The 22633-nt window shown below is 41.6% G+C and overlaps 1 protein-coding gene across 1 annotated transcript in view; it reads right to left on the reverse strand.

The window, feature by feature from the left end:
* Positions 1-3722: 3722 nt before the first annotated feature.
* The window catches only part of ARNTL2 (aryl hydrocarbon receptor nuclear translocator like 2), a 34299-nt gene continuing 15388 nt past the window's right edge, over positions 3723-22633 (reverse strand). The window contains exons 5-17 of the mRNA XM_033161995.1: positions 22109-22188; positions 21063-21155; positions 19626-19743; positions 18513-18659; positions 16432-16672; positions 15796-15902; positions 13523-13673; positions 12744-12802; positions 10372-10480; positions 8952-9033; positions 7385-7493; positions 4126-4262; positions 3723-3897 (exon numbers count right to left, since the gene is read on the reverse strand). Coding sequence (XP_033017886.1) covers positions 4129-4262; positions 7385-7493; positions 8952-9033; positions 10372-10480; positions 12744-12802; positions 13523-13673; positions 15796-15902; positions 16432-16672; positions 18513-18659; positions 19626-19743; positions 21063-21155; positions 22109-22188 — 1430 coding nt within the window. The 3' untranslated portion in view covers positions 3723-3897; positions 4126-4128. The remainder of the gene's footprint in view (positions 3898-4125; positions 4263-7384; positions 7494-8951; positions 9034-10371; positions 10481-12743; positions 12803-13522; positions 13674-15795; positions 15903-16431; positions 16673-18512; positions 18660-19625; positions 19744-21062; positions 21156-22108; positions 22189-22633) is intronic.

Here is a 22633-nt window from a genome sequence, read left to right on the forward strand (position 1 = left end):
TGTATTCTTACTCTACACTTTGAGCCATCTTTAGCTTTGTCAGCAACCTTTTACACATGCTCCATATACAGCTACGTACATGATTTTAGTATTTTCCTTAAAAAGGAGAGGGGGAACACCACTTTCAGTTTCACTTCTATTTCTGAATAGGCAAGGAAGTGCACAGGTGGTGGGCACGACATCTCGGTGCTCCCCTGGCATGGGAAGTGTCCCGGCCACCTTGCTGGCCCTAACGTCTGTTGCCAGCTGGAGAACACCAATAGCTAGACAGCAAGAGTTACAAGCTTGGTGGATCAGGAGAATGCTGTGGACATAGTGTGTCTTGATTTCAGTAAGGCTTCTGACAAAGTCCCCCATTATATTCTTGTGGAGACACTGGTAAAATGTGGACTGGATGAGGTAACTGTTAGGTGGATTTGCAGCTGGTTGACTGACCAACCCCAAAGAGTGCTCACTAATGGTTCCTTGTCATCCAGGGAAAAAGTGACAGGTGGGGTGCTGCAGGGTTCTGTCCTGGCCCATTGTTGTTCAATGTCTTTATTAACAACTTGGACGAAGGAATTGAGGGGATACCCATCAAATCTGCAGATGACACCAAACTGGGAGGGGTAGTTAATGCTGCAGAGGACAAAATCTGGATTCAATGTAAGAAATTGTAAAACTGGGCCAAAACTAACAAATGAATTTCAACAGGGACAAATATAAGGTTTTACACTTGGGCAGGAAGAACCTGCTGCACAAATATAAGATGGAGGACACCTGGATTGCCAGTAATACATGTGAAAAGGATGTAGGGGTCTTAATTGACCGCAAGTGTATCATGAGTCAACAGTATGATGCAGCAGCAGCAGCAAAAAAAAAAAAAAGCTAATGATCTTCTAGATTGCATCAACAAAAGTCCAGTGTCACCATCAAGGGATGCAACACTCCCACTCTATTCTGCCTTGGTCAGACCACACCAGGAGTACTGTGTCCAGTTTGGGGCACAATTTAAGAAGGATATTGGCAAGCTGGAACATGTGCAAAGACCAAGGGTCTTGAAACCAAGTCTTATGAGGAACGGTTGATGGAGTTGGGTATGTTTAGCCTGGGACAGATGAGAATGAGAGATCTGATTACCATATTTAAGTATCTAAAGGGCTGCCACATGGGAGATGGAGCAAGCTTGTTTTCTCCTGCTCCGGAGGGGAGGACCCAAACCAATGGATTCAAGTTGCAAGAAAGGAAATTATGACTAAATATCAGGAAAAGGTTTCTGACTGTTACACTGTTGAACAGCTCTTACTGACTTCCTGGGGAGCTGGTGGACTCTCCTTCCTTGGAGAGGTTGGATAGCCACCTGTCATGTATGCTTTAATTGAGATTCCTACATTGCAGGATGTTGGGCAAGATGATCCTTGGGGTCCCTTCCAACTCTTCTTCTTTCCTTGGCAATCACTCATAATGCTGCTGGTCAACAAAAGATTCTATGTTGTCCAACTCTATGATTCTAACAAAAGTAGGCTGAAAAAAGTTATATCCAGTGGCAAATGTCCTGTCATTTTCTAGAGATTAAAGGTAAAGGGACCCCTGACCATAAGGTCCAGTTGCAGACGACTCTGGGGTTGCGGGGCTCATCTCGCGTTACTGGCCAAGGGAGCCGGCGTACAGCTTCCAGGTCATGTGGCCAGCATGACTAAGCCGCTTCTGGCGAACCAGAGCAGCGCACAGAAACGCCGTTTACCTTCCCGCCGGAGCGGTACCTATTTATCTAATTGCACTTTGATGTGCTTTCAAACTGCTAGGTTGGCAGGAGCTGGGACTGAACAACAGGAGCTCACCCTGTCACAGGGGTTCGAACCAACCTTCTGATCGGCAAGCCCTAGGCTCTGTGGTTTAACCCACAGCAACACCCGCATTAAATAACCCTAAAATGATTGTCTCTGCCCTTTCATATATGTACTGCAACATTACATGTGTGATTAGTGCAGCTCATACATTAATGCTGTTACAATACAGTACTCCGGAATAGTACAAGTAAGACCTCTAGTGGCTATTGGACAAAACTACTCACAATTTCTCTCCCTAGAATTATTTCCCTGGTATGTTTCACAAGTTACAAATTTAGAAGTTCTGTCACTCTATACCTGCAGAATATTCCATAATGTGGAAAAGGCAAATATTATACAGGTACTGCATATAACGTATTATAAATTTTCCCCAAAACACTGATGCAAATATCTGTTTCATAAATTTGTGGAGGTGGCTTCACATACAGACATATATTACATAACAAAATATTCTAATCTTACTATTCTCAGTGGAGCAATCATATTTAAAGACTTTAGAATTTTAAAATAAATTGCTATTTAGTATAGGCAGTAATTGTTTTTCTAAAGTTCAAATTTGTAGGTGTGGGTTAAACCACAGAGCCTAGGGCATGCCGATCAGAAGGTTGGAGGTTCAAATCCCCGCGATGGGGTGAGCTCCCGTTGCTCGGTCCCAGCTCCTGCCAACCTAGCAGTTCGAAAGCACGTCAAAAGTGCAAGTAGATAAATAGGTACTGCTCCGGCGGGAAGGTAAACGGCATTTCCATGCGCTACTCTGGTTCGCCAGAAGCGGCTTAGCCATGCTGGCCACATGACCCGGAAGCTGTATGCTGGCTCCCTTGGCTAGTAATGTGAGATGAGCGCCGCAACCCCAGAGTCATCCGCGACTGGACCTAATGGCCAGGGGTCCCTTTACCTTTACCTATCTGCATGTTCAAGTTTAAATTACTTTATGGCAGCAGACCAGTACTTCACATTCTCAGAAGGACTCTCTATGTGAAAAAAATGCACTCCAATGGCACAATGTGCTAGAACATCCTCACATAACATAATCATAGCATTTGCATGTATTCAAAATGGACATCCTGTATTCTATAATACATTTCTAAAGAGCCTAGAACAGGAATACTAATGGCCAATGCTACAATCTTATACAGTTACCTTAAGTCTCACTGAACTCAGTGGGAGTTACTTCTGAGTAGACATGCATAGGATTGCAACTGTAAAACTACAAAGCTCAGCCCCCTGCAAAAACAAACAAACAATTCTAGTATAACTATATTTTCTTCAAGGCTTGGGTACCTTGGGTATTGTCAGATATGATTCTCATATTATGCATTAAAGATACATGGGTGCTCAAGAGCTACTCCAAAGGTGGAAAGTGCATTTTAGTTTATTACTGAAAGATCATTGGCTTCCCTGCTCAAAATTTGTGTGTGTGTGTGTGTGTGTGTGTGTGTGTGATGTTTTCTACCACTACTGCAAACACTAGAAAATAATATACCAAATTTTGTTGTTTTAACTCTTTCCTGTAGCAGTTTTACATTGGAACAATGCACAATCTCACGATCAATATGGATGACTGCTCACTCCCATTCCTCGTTTCTTGATCCCTGGGTTCAAACAATCCAACAGCAAAATAAAATATCTTAAGGACAAGAGCTCCTCCAGGAATGGGCATAAAAAGTCTAGTTCTAGTACAGTATTCAAGTACAGTACTTCTACTCAAGTAGCAGTAATAAATTAGGAACAAGGAAAACACATATAAATAGACAGGAATATTTCAGAACAAAATCTCTATGCCCATTTTACAGTAGATCATCTTTTAAATTTTTTAAGTAAAAATATAACTGTTTTAAGATTCCGGTCAGCAAGTGTATCAGTAACAAAATTGAGGTCCTGTGTCATTTTTTAAAAATCACACGTTTTTAACATATGCAGCCAAAATGACTGAGAATAAGGCCAAAGTCATTTTAAAATATAGATATTGTAAATCTGAATTAAAGTCTTAAAAGGTACTAGTACAGTACTTGAGAACAGATTATTATTTTGTTCATCAAAGTAGCTTAAATTCCTTCTTAGCTATGTACAGTGGTACCTCGGGTTACAGACGCTTCAGGTTACAGACTCCGCTAACCCAGAAATAACGCTTTAGGTTAAGAACTTTGCTTCAGGATGAGAACAGAAATCGTGCTCTGGCGGCGCAGCGGCAGCGGGAGGCCCCATTAGCTAAAGTGGTACCTCAGGTTAAGAACAGTTTCAGGTTAGGAACAGACCTCCAGGACGAATTAAGTTCTTAACCCGAGGTACCACTGCAATACTAAAGAGTCCACTGCATGTCACTGAGCTCTGCTGGATTGCCCAGACCTCCTTCAGCTTCCAAGTAATTCATAAGAGCAGCCATTGCAGTCTCATTTTCACAAACTGCATTAAAATCCAGTTGAGAAGCATCACCTAAGAAAAGAACAAAAAATGCCACATCTTTATGCAAAAATCAGCCTCTGTAATACATTGTTTACTCTGAAACATGCAACATCCTTTTGGCACAAATAACTTTACACATCACATCTGTATTTCCTTGTACATGCTGCAAGATAGCCAAGACTGGGATACAAAGAATGAAAACACAATTTGTACTGACTGGCAGCTGCTCTCCAGGAGTTCAGACGAGGGATTCCCAACCCTATCTGGCTGAACCTGAAGTCTTCTGCAGCCAAAGCAGACCCCTCTACCTCTAAACTACCTCTAAACTCTTTGCCTTTGAGAGCTTAACTACTGCAAGGTAAATTGCTGCTTAATGTTCCTTAAGTGGGTAGTTCAAAATGCCCTGTTGAGAATGATTCTGACTAGCTTGAATTTATGTTACCAGAAAAAGGAAACCTTAAAATGTTAACAGATTTCTAATGAGTGTTTTCTTTAATAAATAATAATAATAATCTGAGTGACTTTATCTGCAAAAAGACTTTGCTAAATCATTGCAGGAGATCATGTGGCACGTACTGGGCCCTGAAGAAGCAGGTGGTTCCACTAAATTGCGAACCACCTGAAAAAGTCTCCTGCTGCTTTTTTTAGCAGATGCAATAGAAGTGGTGAAGGAAGTCTTCTTCGCCGTCGCTACCGCCACTTGGTAGGCTCGACATTGAGCTCTAACCTGTGTCCGGTCAGACTCAGAATGAGTTATCCGCCACCGCCGCTCTAGCTGTCTCAGCGATTGTTTCATTGCCCTCAGATCCAAGGAAAACCATGGCGCTATCTGGGCTCCATGCAACCGGAGAGGGAGCTTCGGAGCCAAACAGCCCTGGTTAACTCCACATTCTAGTGGGTCACCAGGGGATCAGCTGAAAGGGCATCAACATGGGATAAAGCATCCCCTACCACTCTCTGGAAACTATTTGGATCCATTAACTGGCGGGGGCGGACCATCCAAATCGGTCCCACCTCCCTGCAGAGGGGAACGGTCACAGAGAAGTCCAGTTGCACCAGGAAGTGATCTGACCATGGCACTTCTTTAGTTTCGCTTTTATTTAATGTCAGATCACCAGCATCCATAGAGATGAATACCAGGTCTAAGGCATGTCCTCGGCTATGAGTCTGGCCAGACTTATTCAGGGACAGCCCCATAGTGGCCATGCTTTCCATGAAATCCTGAGCGGCCCCTTTTAAGGTCGTGTCGGCATGGATGTTAAAATCCCCTAGGACAACCAAACTAGGTGTCTCCAGGAGAACATGCGTCACGACCTGAAGCAGCTCGGGCAGGAAATCCTTGGTGCAGCAGGGAGGTTGGTACACCAAAAGGAATCCTGTACTGCCCCTATTGCCCAACTTCCAGAACATGCACTCAGAGAACTGGGTCTTCCCAATAGGACGACTAGTGCAAACTAATGACTTCCTAAAAATCACTGCAACACCCCCCTCCCCGCCCACAAGGCCTGGGTTGCTGTGCATAAGAGAAAGCTGGTGGACAAGCAGCAGCTAAGACAGGCCCACCTGCTTCATCCAACCAAGTCTCTGTTACGCATGCCAGATCAAGTTCTCCATCCACAATCAGGTCGTGGATGGCAGTGGTCTTATTCATCATTGACCTGGCATTTTGCATTGAAAAAGAGGTATCTTAACACACATTAAAATGTACATATTAAATGTAGGCTTTATTCAGTTCTGTTAAAATAACTGATTTACCTTCATTCTTTACTAAAATATTGTTTCAAAACAGAATGAAGTTTGAGATGAGTCAGTTTACAGAAATAAAAGCCCTTGGTGGCAGTGGTTCACCAATATTTGTGAGCTGCATTTCTAAGCTAACTGGGCTTGCTCAATGAAAGATTTCAATTTTCTTCCCTTAAAAAAAAAAGTCGACCACTTTGACATCATTGAAGCATGACAGGCACAAACAGTAAATGCAATTGTGGAACAACTGTGTTAAGCATTGAAGTGTTTTATCTTTGTGGATCAGCTAGAGCAAGTAAGGGGAATTTTTTGGGCTCTATGGCTGACAGGTGGCTCATACCTCCCATCTATCTAAAATGCAGGTTTCTTCCTCTTGCTTTCCACAGCAGCAGCAGGAGGGAGTGGGGAACAAAAGGGAGACCCACCCCCTGCAGGAAGTGAGAGAAAGTGATGCTGGAAATGAGAAGAGACAGAGTGGTTCAAAAAGCCATTTGCCTGCCTCCCTGCGCTGCTGCTTCCACTTCTGACACTGGAGATGGAAATGAGCCATGCAGGGCAGCTTCAAAGATCAGTGCTTGGAGGGAGCAGCGGTTTCCAAGGAATGGAAACAACTTCCCTCTCCTCCAGTGAGGTGTGCTCTTACCACCCATCAGTTAATGGGCGGTTGGGAATGTGCCTTGCTCCTGCAATGGAACAACCAAGAGCCCACTTTAAGCTCCCAATTGTTACTTTGAAGCCTCACCCTTAGTCATACTAAACCTGTATTGTATCATGCATTAAAGGTAAAGGAACCCTGGATGGTTAAGTCCAGTCAAAGGCAACTATGGGGTGTGGCGTTCATCTCGCTTTTCAGGCCGAGGGAGCTGGCATTTGTCCACAGAAGCTTTCCAGGTCGTGTGGCCAGCATGACTAAACTGCTTCTGGCGCAACGGGATGGAAGCCAGAGCACATGGAAACGTTGTTTACCTTCCAGCGAAAGCAATACCTATTTAGCTACTTGCACTGGTGTGCTTTTGAACTGCTAGGCTGGCAAAAGCTGGGACAGAGCTGGGACAGGAACTCACCCCATCCCACAGATTTGAACCACCAACCTTCCGATTGGCAAGCCTAAGAGGCTCAGTGGTTTAGACCACAGTGCCACCCACATCCTCTGCATCAGGTACAGAGCAGGCTAAACGGGGAGACTGGCAGGGGGCTGGAAATTCCCCATCCATGAGTTAAGAGCATTTCTGTCCCCAATCAGGCTGCATCTACAGGTGACATCTATTTCTTTTAAACTAAGGATTCTATGAACAGGAGCACTGGTAATCTCAAACTGGTAGGAACTAAACACCTTCAGTTGCACAAAGTACTTCTGCAGAGACTTACAAACACTTCATTAAGAATAAATAAACACAAGGGAAACTTACTGAGAAGAGGTTTGTTGCTGGGGAGTGGAATAGTGTCCTGGTGTTGCCCTGAGGTTTCCACATCTAATATTCCTGAAGGACACAGCTGAAGAATGTCTCTCTTTGGCACCTGAGCACACACAAAAATGGTAACAATAGCCAGAAATCAACAAAAATGATATTACAGAAATCAAATACTTTTCAATGCGGATTCTTAGGGATACATTGTCAAAATTAGAGGGCTTTGTTTACAAGTGATGCAGGAGTAGGGAACTGGCAGCCCACAGCCCAGATCTGTCCCATTATGGCAGGCACTTGAGAACAATTGGAAGTGATGTTTTGTCCAGCTCTGCCTTCACAGACAACTCAAAGGAAAAATAAAAAAGCAGCAGGAAATCTGTGAGATCTACCTCTTCATCCAAGGAGGAACATGTGTTTTATGCCTGCTTACATGTAAGTATGCTAAGAGTGTGTTATATGTGTGCATGTTGGTGCATATGCATGAGTGTGGACTGGACTTGTCCACTTTAGCTATACCCACTTTGGCCCTGCCTACCACTGACATGTGGCTCGTGAACGGTTGGCCATGAGGGAATGCAGCCGTCTAGTGCAAAAAGATTTCCCATCCTTGATGTAATGAATAACAGCTGCAACAATTCTGTATTTGCGATGCCCTCTAAAATAGATTTTCGCCTTTAGTACAATAAAATCACCAGAAAGAAAGAAAGAAAGAACAACTAATTTTGTTCTGTATCGTGGTCTGAAAATACAGCTTGACAAAGTATCACAATGGGCCCCTAACTGAACTGCTTCAGAGGATACTTACCAAGAAGTAATAGTTGTTCCTATCCAGTTAGTTTATAGTCATAGAATCAGAGTTGGAGGGGATCCCTAGGGTCATCTAGTCCAACCCCCTGCAATGTGACTCTTTTGCCCAACAAGGGGCTTGAATCCACAACCCTGAGATTAACAGTCTCATGCACTACCGACTGAGCTATCCCACAGTCAGAAGCTTTCAGGCTCCCAAAAGGAAAGAGTTGTTGCCGTTTGGAAACAGCATAGTCGGTTACAGAAAAATTGCTATAGGATGAAATAACAGTGGCCTCCTGCACATCCTACATGAGGCCATGTGTGGAGCCAAAGATGAGGACTACGTTGCTAACCCTGCCCAAAATGTGTGTTGAGGATGGACATCAGAAGAGCCCCCATCAGGAGCAATTTGCCCACACATATGGGGCTTCACATGATCAGGGCCTCAACTGCACAGGTGGGCCTCTCATGTAGAACCTTTACCTATTAGCAGGTGCATTACACATAGGAGACCTTCACATAGCTGTCAACTCCCCCCCCCCTTTTTAAGGGAAATGCCCTTATTCCGAATAGGACTCCTTGCAAGAAAAGGGAAAAGTTGACAGCTATGCCTTCAGACATGATGTTGGGGGTGAGACAAGAGGCCTGGCACTCCTCCTTGCTCTATATACGGATTCTCTTCATGTGTGCAACATGTTTAGAGGGCTAGTAAGAAAGATCAAATCAAGTTATTGGGTTATTAGCCTTTCTTAGAGGCCAGTGGCTTATGGATACTCACATCACTACAGTCTACTGGGGAAGAAGACTTCCTCATAAGATCTGATGGACTTAACTCGCCAGAAGATGGAGATGTATGTAACCTAGATAAAAACAAAAGATGACATTTAATCCTCCTCACAAAGTCTTTGGCAAACACAAACAATCTGGCCTCTAAAACATTTATATTATTTATTAACTAGCGCTGTTGTATCAGAAACCAAGGTTAGCAACATTCGCCCTTTAAGTAAGATCTCCACCCCTTCCCTCCAAGGTCTTAGAGCTCCATCTCTGGAGGAACTTAATCATATTCAGTCCTATAAAAGAGTCCTAAAATTCAGACTAAATGATCAAGAGGCTGTATTGTTTAAAACTATGGCCTAAGCTGATTAAGTGATTCTTTAGTTCTGCAAAGTTTTAGTAGAAAGGGATGCCAGTGAACCAAAAGGATGTACTGACAGCCTTGATGGATCAGGCCAAAGGCCCATTTAATCCAGCATCCTGTTTTACAGTGGGCAACCAGATGCCTATGGAAAACCCACAAGATGGAACTTAGAACAACAGCACTCTGTCCGCTTCTAATTCCCAGCAATTGGTATTCAGGGGCCTATGAAGTTAGAACATAACTACTGTTTCCTCAATGAATTTGCCTAATTCTTTTTTAAAGCCACCCGAGATGGTGGACACCACATTTTGTGAGAACAAATCCCATACTTTAGCTATCACTGTGAGGGTCATGTGCACAATCAAGTGTGCCACGGCCATGTATTAATTACAGTTAGTTGGAAACTCTTCAGGAAATTTGGCCCTCACACTCAGCTGGCAGTCGGCATGACTTCAGGGATCAAAATTAAAGCCAGATCAATGCATTATTTAGGACTACCAATCCCCCCTCCCTAAATGTGGATTATTTGTTTAAATTTAATTTTCTACTGGTGCCTAAACAGATTACCGGTAATCAAGACCTCATGGCTTGGAGGAATATGAACCTCATGACTCTGGGCAGCCACAGTTAAAATGGTCCAGGCTTGTGTTCTTTTTCCAAGTGCTCCCTCTTTTAATTTCAAGTGCAAGTATTAAAGGTTGGCAATCCACTCCACTAAACAGATCTCCCATTTTATTAAATATGCGGGATTACAGGCTGGTGGTAAGGGATCTTTAGAGATTTGAATTTCCGGTGTCCAAGGGTTCTCAGAAGGAACTTGTTTCAACACTTTATGCTTTGCTTTTATACCTATAGTTTTCTCCCTTTGAAAACCCTTCAACTAACATGAGAGGGTGACCTAGCTCTTGAAATGAATCCCTCAGAGTGGTCTAAAATCCTGTCTTCTAAAGCTTTTATTTCAGTTTTGGCCATGGTTAATCCACCTTTTAAAATAAAAAAAATGGTTAGCGTTTGTTGCAAAAAACAAAACAAAACAGAGTTACCTTTGTAAATTTACCTTTGTAAATCTAAGACTTCATTTGCAATCTCAGTTCCTATGCTTCCAGCCCCAAGTACAGTTCCTGTAGACATCCCTGGTACACCAAGAAATTGTGGCTTTGCTGTATCTATGTTTTAAGAGACAGGGAATCAAGATGATTTTATTTAGTTTTACATTGTTTCCCACTGTAACAGATTATCTATTTTATTTTATTGAAATAATTTTTATTAAAGATTTTATTGAATTACAAAAGAACATGCAATCTTTCTCTCTCTCTTTTATCATAGAGTCTCAGTTATGTTCAATGTAAGAAAATGTATCAAGTACAGGGTTGAAGGGCAAGAGAGGTGATAGGAGAGAGTGGTGGGGAGATGGTGGGTGGTAAATTTTCATATTATTTTTCTCCCCCCCCCAAAAAAAATTGGCATATGTGTGTGGTTTTTGTGGCAGCATCACTTGGGCAGGTTCTATTTCTATTCATTTGTTGGTTTACACTGGCACCGAGAGAAGGTTGAGAGGCAGATTATCTGTTTTAACGCTTAAAAGTAATTTTAACTGTGTTATAAATATATCCTATTCACAACCATTTGTTTAAATTTTGATGACATAGATGGAATGCTTTCCCCTTCATGTAACGTAACTTTCAATTTCAGTATTTTTTTTACACTTAATATGGGATTCCAACTCTCTGCTCCAAAATAATAAACAAGGATAGAAACTTCAATCTTTTCACAGATGTAATACGATGAAAATTATAATTGTAATTCATTTTTCTCTTTCACAGAAGTAATACGATGAAAATTATAATTGTAATTCATTTTTCTCTTGCACATTTTTCTCAGCTTTTACCCTACAAGAGTAAGACACACGCAATAAAAATCTATGAGTTATTTGTCCGCAGAGCGCAGATTTATAAGAATGGGAAGGTGTGTACATCCAGACAGCTTCTATATGGGGTATGTAAATGTTAAGGAGTACCTTTGAACAGTGGTTGTCAACATGGTCCCCTCCAGATGGTTCTGGACTTCAGCTTTCATTGTTCCTAGTCACTGCCCATAAGACTGAAGCTGATGCAGTCCAATGCCATATGGAGGGAACACCGTTGGCCTTTGATTAATACCATATTTTCATATCAAACTGAAGGGGAGTGAATACACTTATATGTTCCATTTGCTCCTTATATGCTCCAGTTTGCTCTTCATAAAAGATTTGCACATTTACCCATGTGAAGGAAGCTTTGTTTGTTATGTTTATATGCCACCTTTATCTTCCATAGATCTCAGGGTGGTGTATTTGGCTTTGCTTCTCCCCATTTCGCCCTCACAACACCCCTGTAAAGTACAATAGGCTGGGAGATGCTGACTGACTCCAAAGTCACCCAGTGAGCTTTATGGCTAAGTGGGGATTTGAACCCTGCTCTCCCAGGTCCCAGTCCAGCACTCTAACCACACTGGCTTAAAGCTTAAAGCTCTCCAAAGTGGTGTTAAGTTTAGCCACAACATGCTGGTGAAACAAGTGGCACTGCTATCATCTAAATTATAAGTGGTGTGTATATAAAGGTAAAGGGACACCTGACCATTAGGTCCAGTCGCGGACTCTGGAGTTGTGGCACTCATCTCGCTTTATTGGCCGAGGGAGCTGGCATACAGCTTCCGGGTCATGTGGCCAGCATGAATAAGCCGCTTCTGGCGAACCAGTGTGTATATACATCACCATATAAAGAAACAAGTGTCAAAATATTGTAGCAAAAAGGCTGCAACCAATAAGGCTGCATCTTTTAATGTATTTTAATGCCTTAACATTATTAACAGTAGGTGTTTTAGATGCATACTAGTATGTGAGAATCATTTGATCAAGAGGCAAGAAAGAAATATTCTAAATAATAAAAATGATATTGTACTACTAATAAGTGATAGTTAATATGGTCCCTGATCTAACAACATTGTCACACTATGGAACTAAAAACAAAGGGTTAAAAGGACCGCAAATTTCCTGTGCCACAAAAACATACTGTTTTTTGAAATTTTATTCAGGTTGCAAACACACCAAGGCTTTAAAGCATATTTAAGACACCCACCCACCAAAGAATGCTAGGAACTGTAGCTTGTAAATAACAGGATGGATGTGCTTTAAAGGTATGGGACGTAAACAATTTCACAAGCTATTTGCAATGCAAAGCGGGGAGGTGGGAACTGATATTTGGGGGAGGGCCTTTTAGTTCATAGAGGTATTTGCATGCCTCTTCATATGCTGGTCACTTCATTAATTTAACAGACAAGTCTGCAGCTTGTATCAGGATTTATTTTTTAAGTAAGGTGCCCAGAGTGAAGCTCCCATTTGATTTATGTAATATTGTGTGTATTATTTTCACTGTAAGCATGTGTACTTGCCTTCTGTAGACAGGGAGTTGCAGGGTAACAGTGCCTCCTCATCTGATTCATTATGATCTCTAAAATTCACCAGAGTAGAAAAGTTACATACAGGAGCTTTCCCAGACTTAAATAATATACATGTTTTCTACATGAGTACTATTTCTTGCTTCTTCTTCTTTTTTGTGTCTTATCTTACTCTGTACTTTTGAGTTTTCAATAAAGAATCATCACCACCACCATTCCCTAAAACAGCCTTTCCCAGCTTCCCCCAGCCAAATCCCACCATCCCTTGGATGATAACCATGGAGGTAGAGGCTGAAGGGATTGCAGTTCAAAACATCTGGAGGACACCAGGATAGGATAACCTAACATTTGCCAAGTAAGGATTGCCATCCTAATTAGAAACATCCAATCTATTTATCCAACACAACAAGCCTGACATGGGCTGGTGAAATGGAAAAAATTTAATAAAAGCTAACACTTGCTATGCAGCCGTGGAGCCAACAAATGGCTTAGAAATTAATACATTAATATTTATTCCATTTACAACTGAAGTCCTAGCATACAAGGTGACAGTATGTTAGTATGAAGGTCAGCATGGCAGAACCAACATAGAATACCTGCATTACTATTGCATAATTAAATACAAAAGGAAACTTTTTTCTTTACATTCAAGCTCATAGGCAGTGAATGCACATGCATTCTTTTAATTAACTTTGTCTTTTTATAATATCTAAGCTATGGTAAATATTTAAAATAGTTTATTCATAGCTTATATGAGTAAGACTGAAACTTACGAAACAACTGTGTTGACTGACACAATGTACTCCAGTTCTTTGGTCCATGGATTTATGAAACTAAACCACTGACTTTTTAACGTGACAAAAGAGCCATCTTTTGCTCTGAATTTGTAGAAGTTTGTGAATATCTTTTCTTTGCTCTGAAGCACTGGGAAAAATATAAAACATGAACAAAACCAGGGTTCAAATGTGTTTCAATTAAACCTATGTTCATACAGCAACTGTAAAACATTAGGCTGCATAAAGACCATTCAAAAGATGTCATCCCTATGATGCAGATAACATGATTCTCGTGATCATTCATTTAATGAATGAGAAACAGAGGGAAAAAAGGGAACTTGCTAAAACATGAGGTGATGAATCAATTTCTGATGAAAGTAAAAGTGGCCACATATAGCAGCTACAGCAGGCATAGGCAAACTCCGGCCCTCCAGATGTTTGGGACTACAATTCCCATGATCGCTAGCTAACAGGACCAGTGGTCAGGGATGATGGGAATTGTAGTCCCAAACATCTGGAGGGCTGGAGTTTGCCTATGCTTGAACTACAGTTAACCATGGGTCTGGATACTTGGTCATTCTCCCATCTTGCCAGAAGCGAGAAAAAAAAGAACACTTTAAAAATGTTATTTCTCTGGCTGGAAAAAGAAACATTGTTTCCTACCTGAAGGGCAGTTCTTGCTGCTGGTAGTAGCTCATCAAACCAGGATGCATCACCACCTTGTGTTGAAGGCAGGAAAGTGAGCTTGAGGGAAGTAGGACTTTCCCAGACACTATTTATTTATGCTTCCAGTGGGAAGCAACACAGGAAACTGCCTTATACCAAGTCAGGCCTCTATTCCATATAGCTTACAGCCTCAGACGCTCCAGGCCTCTCTACCTGGTTCTTGGGGCTTTCCCAAGGCAACACACCAACCTGAGCCACACCTTCACCAAACCAACTTTTCACTCTCCTCAAGTATTTCTGCCTGGGAGGAATAGGGCTGTGAACTCTGATAATGCTTCTTGCTTGTCTGGATGGAGAGGGATGTGTGAATATGAAGAAACTAGCCTATACTACAAAGGTTAAATTCACATGTATTGTTCCACTCATTTTTTGTCTCTGATCCTGCCACCACCAGAAGGGAATGTAACCCCTGGGCTGAAAAATATTCCCCACCTTTGATCTACACCAGTGGTTCCCAATTAGCTAATTACTGAGGAGCCCCTATTTTTCAAAAGCCACAGCAAGGACACCCTACTTTTGAAAATTTTGATAACTCTATGGTAGTTACCTCTGCAGAGCAATTTTTTGAACAAAATGTGGGGTAGCCTATAATAAGCAAAGGATTTTAGGTATACAAAAAAAAAAAAAAAACAGACTACGGCTGAGCAAAATCTGGTTTTCAACATTGTCATGTATCAGCAGCTAAACATCATGATATTCTGATGTATCACTGAAATTGGAGATCAGGTGGGGATGAGGGAAGGAGAAGTCACGGAGATCTGGCGGGTGAAGTGCGTGCAGATCAGGCATGGGGATGAGAGAAGGAACAGCCACGGAGATCAGGTGGGTGGGGGGAGGAGAGGAAGCAGAGACCCCTCCACCGCATGGTTTGAGTGGGAGGGATGAGGGTGCATCAAGCCGCCATCAGTGGGGCAGCCACTGGTGGCAGCCAGTGATGATGCACCTCCACTGTGGCTGCTGCTGCTTTGCTTTCCTGCTGACTGAGAAAATCTGCTCAGCCTCAGCACCAGGGAAAGGTAATGCCACAGTGCCTTGAAGTGAGGGCAATCAGCTGCAAAGTTATTGGCTGAGATCATCGTGTGATATCAGTGGTGCCTTGAAATTGGCTGCCTTGCTCTCCCTCGCACAAGGAGTGATACATTGCTGAGTCAAAATCATTATCACAATGTGATTTCAAAACCGATTTTGGCCAATATATTGAAAAATCACACAGCGCTAAAACAGACCATAAAATTTGTGGTATTACCATGCAAAAATGACCCCAAAAATGGTTGGGGAAAAGCAAGGGATGGGGCCGCGGACCCCCTGGGTGTGTTTTGCGGACCTCCAGGGACCCCTGCACCCCAAATTGATTGGCAGTGGCTTTCCAAGGTTTCAGACAAGAGTTCTTCCTCAGCTGTACCAGAAATGCAAACCTGTAACTCTCTGCAAGCAAAGCATGACCTTCACACTACAGAGCCACTACTCAAGATAGCACTCTTCCCCCCACAATTTTTTAAAAAAATGTTAGCAGTAGAAAGAAATAAAATACTACCATACTTTACCTGCTTTGTGTTTCTCTGTTAGATGGCTGTAATCATCTTGGTGGAAGTACTCATAACATGAAGTTCCTAGAAGCTCTTGTGGTAAGTATCCCAAAATAACTGTTGCACTATAAAGAAAACACGAACACACTACAGATTCTGAAAATATCTTAAACAGGCTTTTTAAACACTTTACTCTGATCCCTCATGCATACGAAAAGCAACGGATGCTCGTTTCTGAAAAGAAAGAAATACTAAAACTGGAAGTTAACATATACATCCAAACAGAAGGACAAAACAAATGCTACATTGTAATTCTTTTTTTATTATTAGATCTAATAAAATGAAACATCACCACAATTCAAAAATTAAACTCAACTTCGAAACCACATTTAATTTTTTATTTAAACTTCAATCAGTTTGAAGTCAGAGATTATTTGTAAATGTTCATATCAAATCAAATCAAATCAAAAAAACCTGTTAGAAACTAGTATTTTAAATAAGTCTTATTTAACTAAAGGACTCCGAAGTAGTTTATAGAGCAACAGCAAGTTAACAGGAATTCTGCAGTGGGGGGGGGGGGATCTTATCTAAATATTGAAACCTTACACAATTTAAGAGCTATTGTCTTAAAATTAAAAAGACAAAAATGCTTACCGCTGGTCTACAAAAACAAATTTTCCATCCATGGCAAAACGTGCTACAAATTCTGTTGGCTTGACTTTTATCTCACCAATTTTTTGTGGAACAGTGCAAGTGTGTAATCGCCCAATTGCAACAAGGCAGTTAAAGTTACTGCTGTCTTTTTCAGCATCACTCTCCTCTTCAGCTCCCACTTCATTAGGAGGCCAGCTCTTCAGATACCCGGTGCAATGAACAGTACAGTACTTTTTAAGATCTAATTTAGTACAAACACAAAACAGTTTTTCAATTTCTTTTCTAAAATCACCAGAAGCTACTACATTTTGCACTAACCTAAAGGCATGAGCCATACAATTATTAAACTCAAGACTGTAGTGTTCATTTGTTATGATTTTTTTTTTTTAAAAAAAACACTGTTTAGGTTTGGCTTACCTGTGGAAGCGTACTTCTAATCTTACAAATGATTTGAGAAGGTAAGTCATAGGTGCTGGCAATTAAAACGTGTTCTTACATATAAGAAGAAAATTTAATAGTTTAGTAATAAAGACTGCCTTCCAGTACAATACTGTCTGATTTCAAAAGTGTTATGATTTACATTGAGCCAGATAAACTGCAGAAGGGACTTTGAGCTTGAGCCTATTAAAAACTTAATGACCCCCCCCCTCCAATACAAAAATATGGGGAAATCAGGAAAGAGAACGAAGAGGAAATTGTATTTATCTTTCATTTGGATAAATAAAGGCATAATTGCAAAGGTTTCTCCTATCGCCAAAATGGGAAACATTGAAACATGAACCAGACAACTGCAGTTTCAAATGCTACAGTCCAGCAACACGCACATCATATATCAGTTTGGTTCTAAAGCCTTGGCCATATTTAGCACATGTACAAATTATTTGTGAGAAACAATGAGCATTATATCAGGTAAAACATCCCAATCTTATGCACTGCTCTGTGGAACTGACTTGCTTAGGATGCTGTTGTAGCAATATGCTTGCACTACTTCACTTGAAGTGAGAGATAAGATGGAGATGAAAGGTAGGCTTCAGTGGGGTATTGTTCAGCTGTTACTGCCTATTCTAAGGTTTCCCAGGCAAATATCAAGTGGCAGTGGCGTAGGAAGGGCAGGGCGTAGGGGGTGCTGCGCCCCGGGTTCCAGGGGAGGGGGGTGACACTCCCCGGTCCCTCCCCTGCTGCCCAGCACCCCGTCCGGACGGGGCAGCCTCATAAGCCGCCGCTCGCTCGCCGGCTCACCGCAGGATCAGCAGCGCCGGCCCGGATGCATCCGGCCTTCACAGCTGCTCCCATGGCGAGCGAGCGAGCAGCGGGTTGTGGGGCTGCCCAACCCGCCGCTTGCTCGCAGCAGCACTGGCCGGATCCACTACACATGCCCGGAAATTCCGGGCATTTGCAGTGCATCCAACGCATCGTGACGTCACGATGCACGCGCCGTAACGCCCTGCCTCCAGGGAGGTGCCTCCACGCCGCCGCCCCAGGCAGCGAAGAGGCTTCCTACACCGCTGTCAAGTGGTATACAAAACATGTGAAACAATAACACAGCTGTAACATTTTAAAAAGATCATATTCTGAAATACACTTGCACAAGTAAGTAAGAATAGGGGAAAGCTGAGGTTGAAGTTGCATTCTTTAAAATGAGGTATGTGGTCTCACAATTAAACCAATAAAAATGGTTAAATTTAAGGAAACCAGCTGTACAATATTCTACTCAAAAATATAGTCATTGTCCTGTGTATGCAAATTTCTACAGACATAAAAAAGAATGATTCAGGCACACACTGTGCAATTGCAGAGCTTCCCCAATTTCTTAACAGCTTTTGAGAAAACTTATATCTGCTGTAGTCCTGGTAACTTAAATCCTATTCAATGCCTTTCAGGAAACCATTTCATGTTTCCAGAAGTGGATTATTCTCATGAATTCTACAATTTCACATCACTTACAGTGCAAACCAACATATGTATACTTTTTAAATGTGTACAGAAATGCAGTCTCAAATCATATAATAATAATTCAAACACATTATGATTTAACACATACAGTACTTGAAATAAAATATTATTCACTTATTTAGAAATACCTTTTGTCTTTGAGTTTGGCAAGGACTCATTTTCTTCATTCACTGTGGTTTTTATACACTTTATTCGACAAAAAAATGAACGGCGAGCACCAGAATACAGACGACATGATGACCCAGCTTGAAAATCTGTGTGAACTTGCAAACCGGCTTTTAAAGTTTAAAAAGGAACAAAACACACACAAATACTTGGCATGTGAAATAAAAACACTATTCAGCTTTAACTTGCTTCCAACGTACTTGGTATTGTTTCTGGAATTTTTGCACATATAGCTTAGAAACCTTTGATGAACAAAATATGAAAATGAAGAAATATGGTTAAGTAACTCAAGAGGGGAAAGCAGCAATATATTTTACAACCCAACCAATGTTATGCATGATGATACAGTATGACTGAAGTTTGAATTTGAACTCCATATAGCTTTAACCACTAATTTGGTAGGAACTTTAAAAAAAAAGGTTTCTGAGGATGCTCATACAAAAACCAGTTACAAGTACATAATGTATATGATAGAAGCAGTATCTGATGGCATTAGGAATGACACTTAACATTTTTCAATACAGTGATTCTTGGTAGTGAAGCATTTTATTCTATGCTAGACTACACCAGGTTTTTCTATTGACTAAACACACACACAATAAACCAGCATGCCTGGTAAAAATGACACGACTGATTTTGGTACATATCTAAAATTATTTCTTGACATTATAAAAAAAAAACCACATGCTTCTTGGGGCACTTTCAGTTGTCTTATAAAGTCTTCTACATTAAGTACAATCAAGCACTCATGATTTAGCTCATACAAATCAGAACTACAGGAACTTGGCTATTATGTACATGTAGCACAGTGGAACCTCTACCTGCCACCATAATCTGTTCCGGAGGTCTGTCTGGAGGTCAAAATGGGTTGCTGCGAGAGGCGCCATTGTGTGCAGGTGCGGGGGGCGATTGCCCGCTCCTGCGCATGCACGAATAGCGGCAAACCCGCCGGTTACTTCCGGGTTTGCTGTGGACATTGGGTGAAATGGACACAAGTGGAAGTGGATGTAAGAAGTTTGACTGTATGTACATACAGCTAAATCATGACATCTAACCAATTTTAGGTGGAGACTTACTTTTGGTGTCTATTAGCTTTTCTCTGGGAGAAGCATCTGAAGATGAAAGTTGCTCCTTCACTTTGGCAACATCCTTTGGATGAAGATAGTCAAAAAGACTTTGCCCAATCAAACTCGTCTAATGGAACACAACATTGTTACCTCATAAGCTGTGCATTACAAATCTCATTCACAAACAAAAAGACACAAGTATACTGAAGGACACTGAGTACTTAAAAGTACTCCACTGTAAGGGCTAAGGTATGTGTGTGTGTTTGTGTGTGTTGTCACACATTCACAGTCACAATATAATGGATTGTTGAATCAAACATTTGGGTTTGTTTTCAAAGAAAACTGCATTTAAACAATATCAGGTATTTTCACATTATAACAGAGTAACACCATGCAATTCTGAAATTCAGTGGTAAGGAAACAACTAGGTGGTGGTGCCAACCACAACTATTATAACATGCAGGTGAAGCTTGTCCACTGTCAGCCACTAATGGGGAACAGCCACATGTGATTGAAGAACTCCTGCAATAGTCATTAACGGGGTGTTGTAAGGTTCGCGTGATGGTGCTTGCGAGTAACGAAGCAGGAACCCAAACAGTCTTTTGACAGTTTTATTGTGCAAACTATTTACAGTGCAGAGCTACAAAAAGCACGTCTGTCTCAGTCGCTGGCAGAATCCGGGAATGGCCCCTTCCGGCTCCTTCCCCAGCATAAGAGCTTTGACACCCCAAATCTCCTCCTACCCTCCTTGCGTTTCACCCCTCTGCGCAACTGGGGCACTGGAAATGGCGTGCTTCCCTCCTGACCAGCAGGACGAGGTGAGGTGCTGGGGCTCTCAGCAGCATCCCCAAGCCCTCTCCTCTCTCGGCTGGCCCCTTCCCCTTCCTCCCCACTGGAGGTGTGGCTGCTCTTTGCGCTGGAAGAGGTCTACTGCTCAAAAGGCTTTGGGGGGTGTCTGTAAGCTAACGGACCCTCCGTACCCCTCAGCGGGCCAGGTGGCAGTTCCCTGACAGGTGTGTTTATTTGTTTTGTGAATATATCCCCAGTCCTTCAAATGCAAGAAGAACCTACTGGATCAGGTCAATGGCTTATCTACTCCAGCACCATGTCCTCAGTTAGCAACCAGATGCCTCAGGGAAGCCAGCAGGAGCACAACTGTACTTTGCCCACCTGCAATTCCCAGAAACTGGTATTGAGGCACACAGCATCTGACAGTGGAGGTAAAACAAAGCCAGTGGATAGCAGCTGTTGATAGCTTTGTCCTCCGATGTCTCCAGGGCAGCTTACAATAAAACCTCTAAAACTAAAAAATGGCAGTGCATGTGTGATGGTGAAGGGTGTGGGGTTGGCACTTGTAACCAGATCAGGGAATTAGTAACTGTTATACTAAATATTTTGCTGTGAAATACTGTCTACATTCAGTATTTAGTACACAAAGTCACTTACTGGGTTGTAGTTAAGGATCTTGAAAACAGATTCTGAAACAAACAGGATTTTCCCTCTGTCACATCCAACCACAAAGAGGAACCCATCAGCAGCCTGTAAATTCAGAGATAGAAAACACACACACACACATACACACACACACACGTTTATAGGCAGCAGGCAGAAAAAACAAGATCTCAGGAGACAGAAAAATAAATTATGTCAACAGTAGTTTTAATAATTTAAGATTGCAGCATTGATTTGAACATACAGTATTATGTTAGTTAAAAACATGTTTCCTGGATCCTTGTGTGTTTCTAAGCACAATTCAAAATGCTGGCTTTTAATCTTTAAAATCATTACAGCTTGGATCCAGAGTTTCTCTCCTAATGTCAGAGGGACGTTCTTTCTATCTTAGGAAGAGAACCTTGGATCTAGCTCAGGATTGTCTAAAGCAGGGAATCAAACTGAACCTGCACCAAACCCCAGAACAGAACCTGAAGCATTATCTTAAAGTTTCTACTGAACCTTAACTGAAAAAGCACTGTTAAAACCAAGTGTCACTAGTTCAGAATAAGCATTCAACCAATGAATCAACTGATATGGTAAACTCACTGGATCCACCAGGATCAGAATAAGCACATACATTAAAACCAGTATCTGGGAGGATTTATATATTTTGTGGTATACAGGATTCTATATTCTGTTCTCTCCAAAGACTAGAGCTGGGAAGCATTGGGCAGATTAAAAACATTAAAATTCATATTGTCACCACAAAGATCCAATTTGAAGAAGTCAATCTTGGAGGATGATTTGTTTGTGAGACAGCAGAAATGATAGAAAACTTGTCATGCCCTTTACATGTAGAATGAGGAGAGGGGCAGCAGCTTGAACCACCTGGAAGTACCGGTAGCTTTTAATAGGCCTTAATGTCTTATTATATTTGATTAATATATCAATATCAGTCATCTTGAGGTTGTTCTGGAGAAAGGCAAAGAAAGTTAATAATGCAGTATGAAACAATTACTGTTGAAATAACACTCAATTCCTGACCTTTCTTTACTTACCTTAAGAAGTAAGTGTTGAAGTTCATCATCTTGTAAAAAAAAAGGCTTGTAGCGGATTTCTGAGTAAGAATTAGAAGAACCTGCAAAATGATAAACGATAAATTAATTTCTAAAAGGAGACCAAAGGCAGATAAAGATATTTCACACAAAGTCATTGATTTACTAGCAGGAAAACACCCCACAAATATGCTCACATGACAACACTTGCTTTTAAAAATACAAACTTGTCATAAAGGTTTGCAAGTGAAAGCTGAGACAAAACAGTATGGAAAACCCACAGACGACAAATTTTAAGTCTTAAACAGATATAAACAGAGAAGAAAATTGTAGAGGGCATTCACAGTAGTAGTACCCTCCCTGTGGAACACCCTCCCTTCAGATGTCAAGGAAATAAACAATTATCTGACTTTCAGAAGACATCTGAAGGCAGCCCTGTATAGGAAAGTTCTAATGTTTGATGTTTTTGTGTGTTTCAATATATGCTGTGAGCGGCCCAGAGTGGCTGGGGAAACCCAGCCAGTTGGG

The sequence above is a fragment of the Lacerta agilis genome, chromosome 10 (assembly GCF_009819535.1).
Source record: "Lacerta agilis isolate rLacAgi1 chromosome 10, rLacAgi1.pri, whole genome shotgun sequence".
Taxonomy (NCBI): Eukaryota; Metazoa; Chordata; class Lepidosauria; order Squamata; family Lacertidae; genus Lacerta; species Lacerta agilis.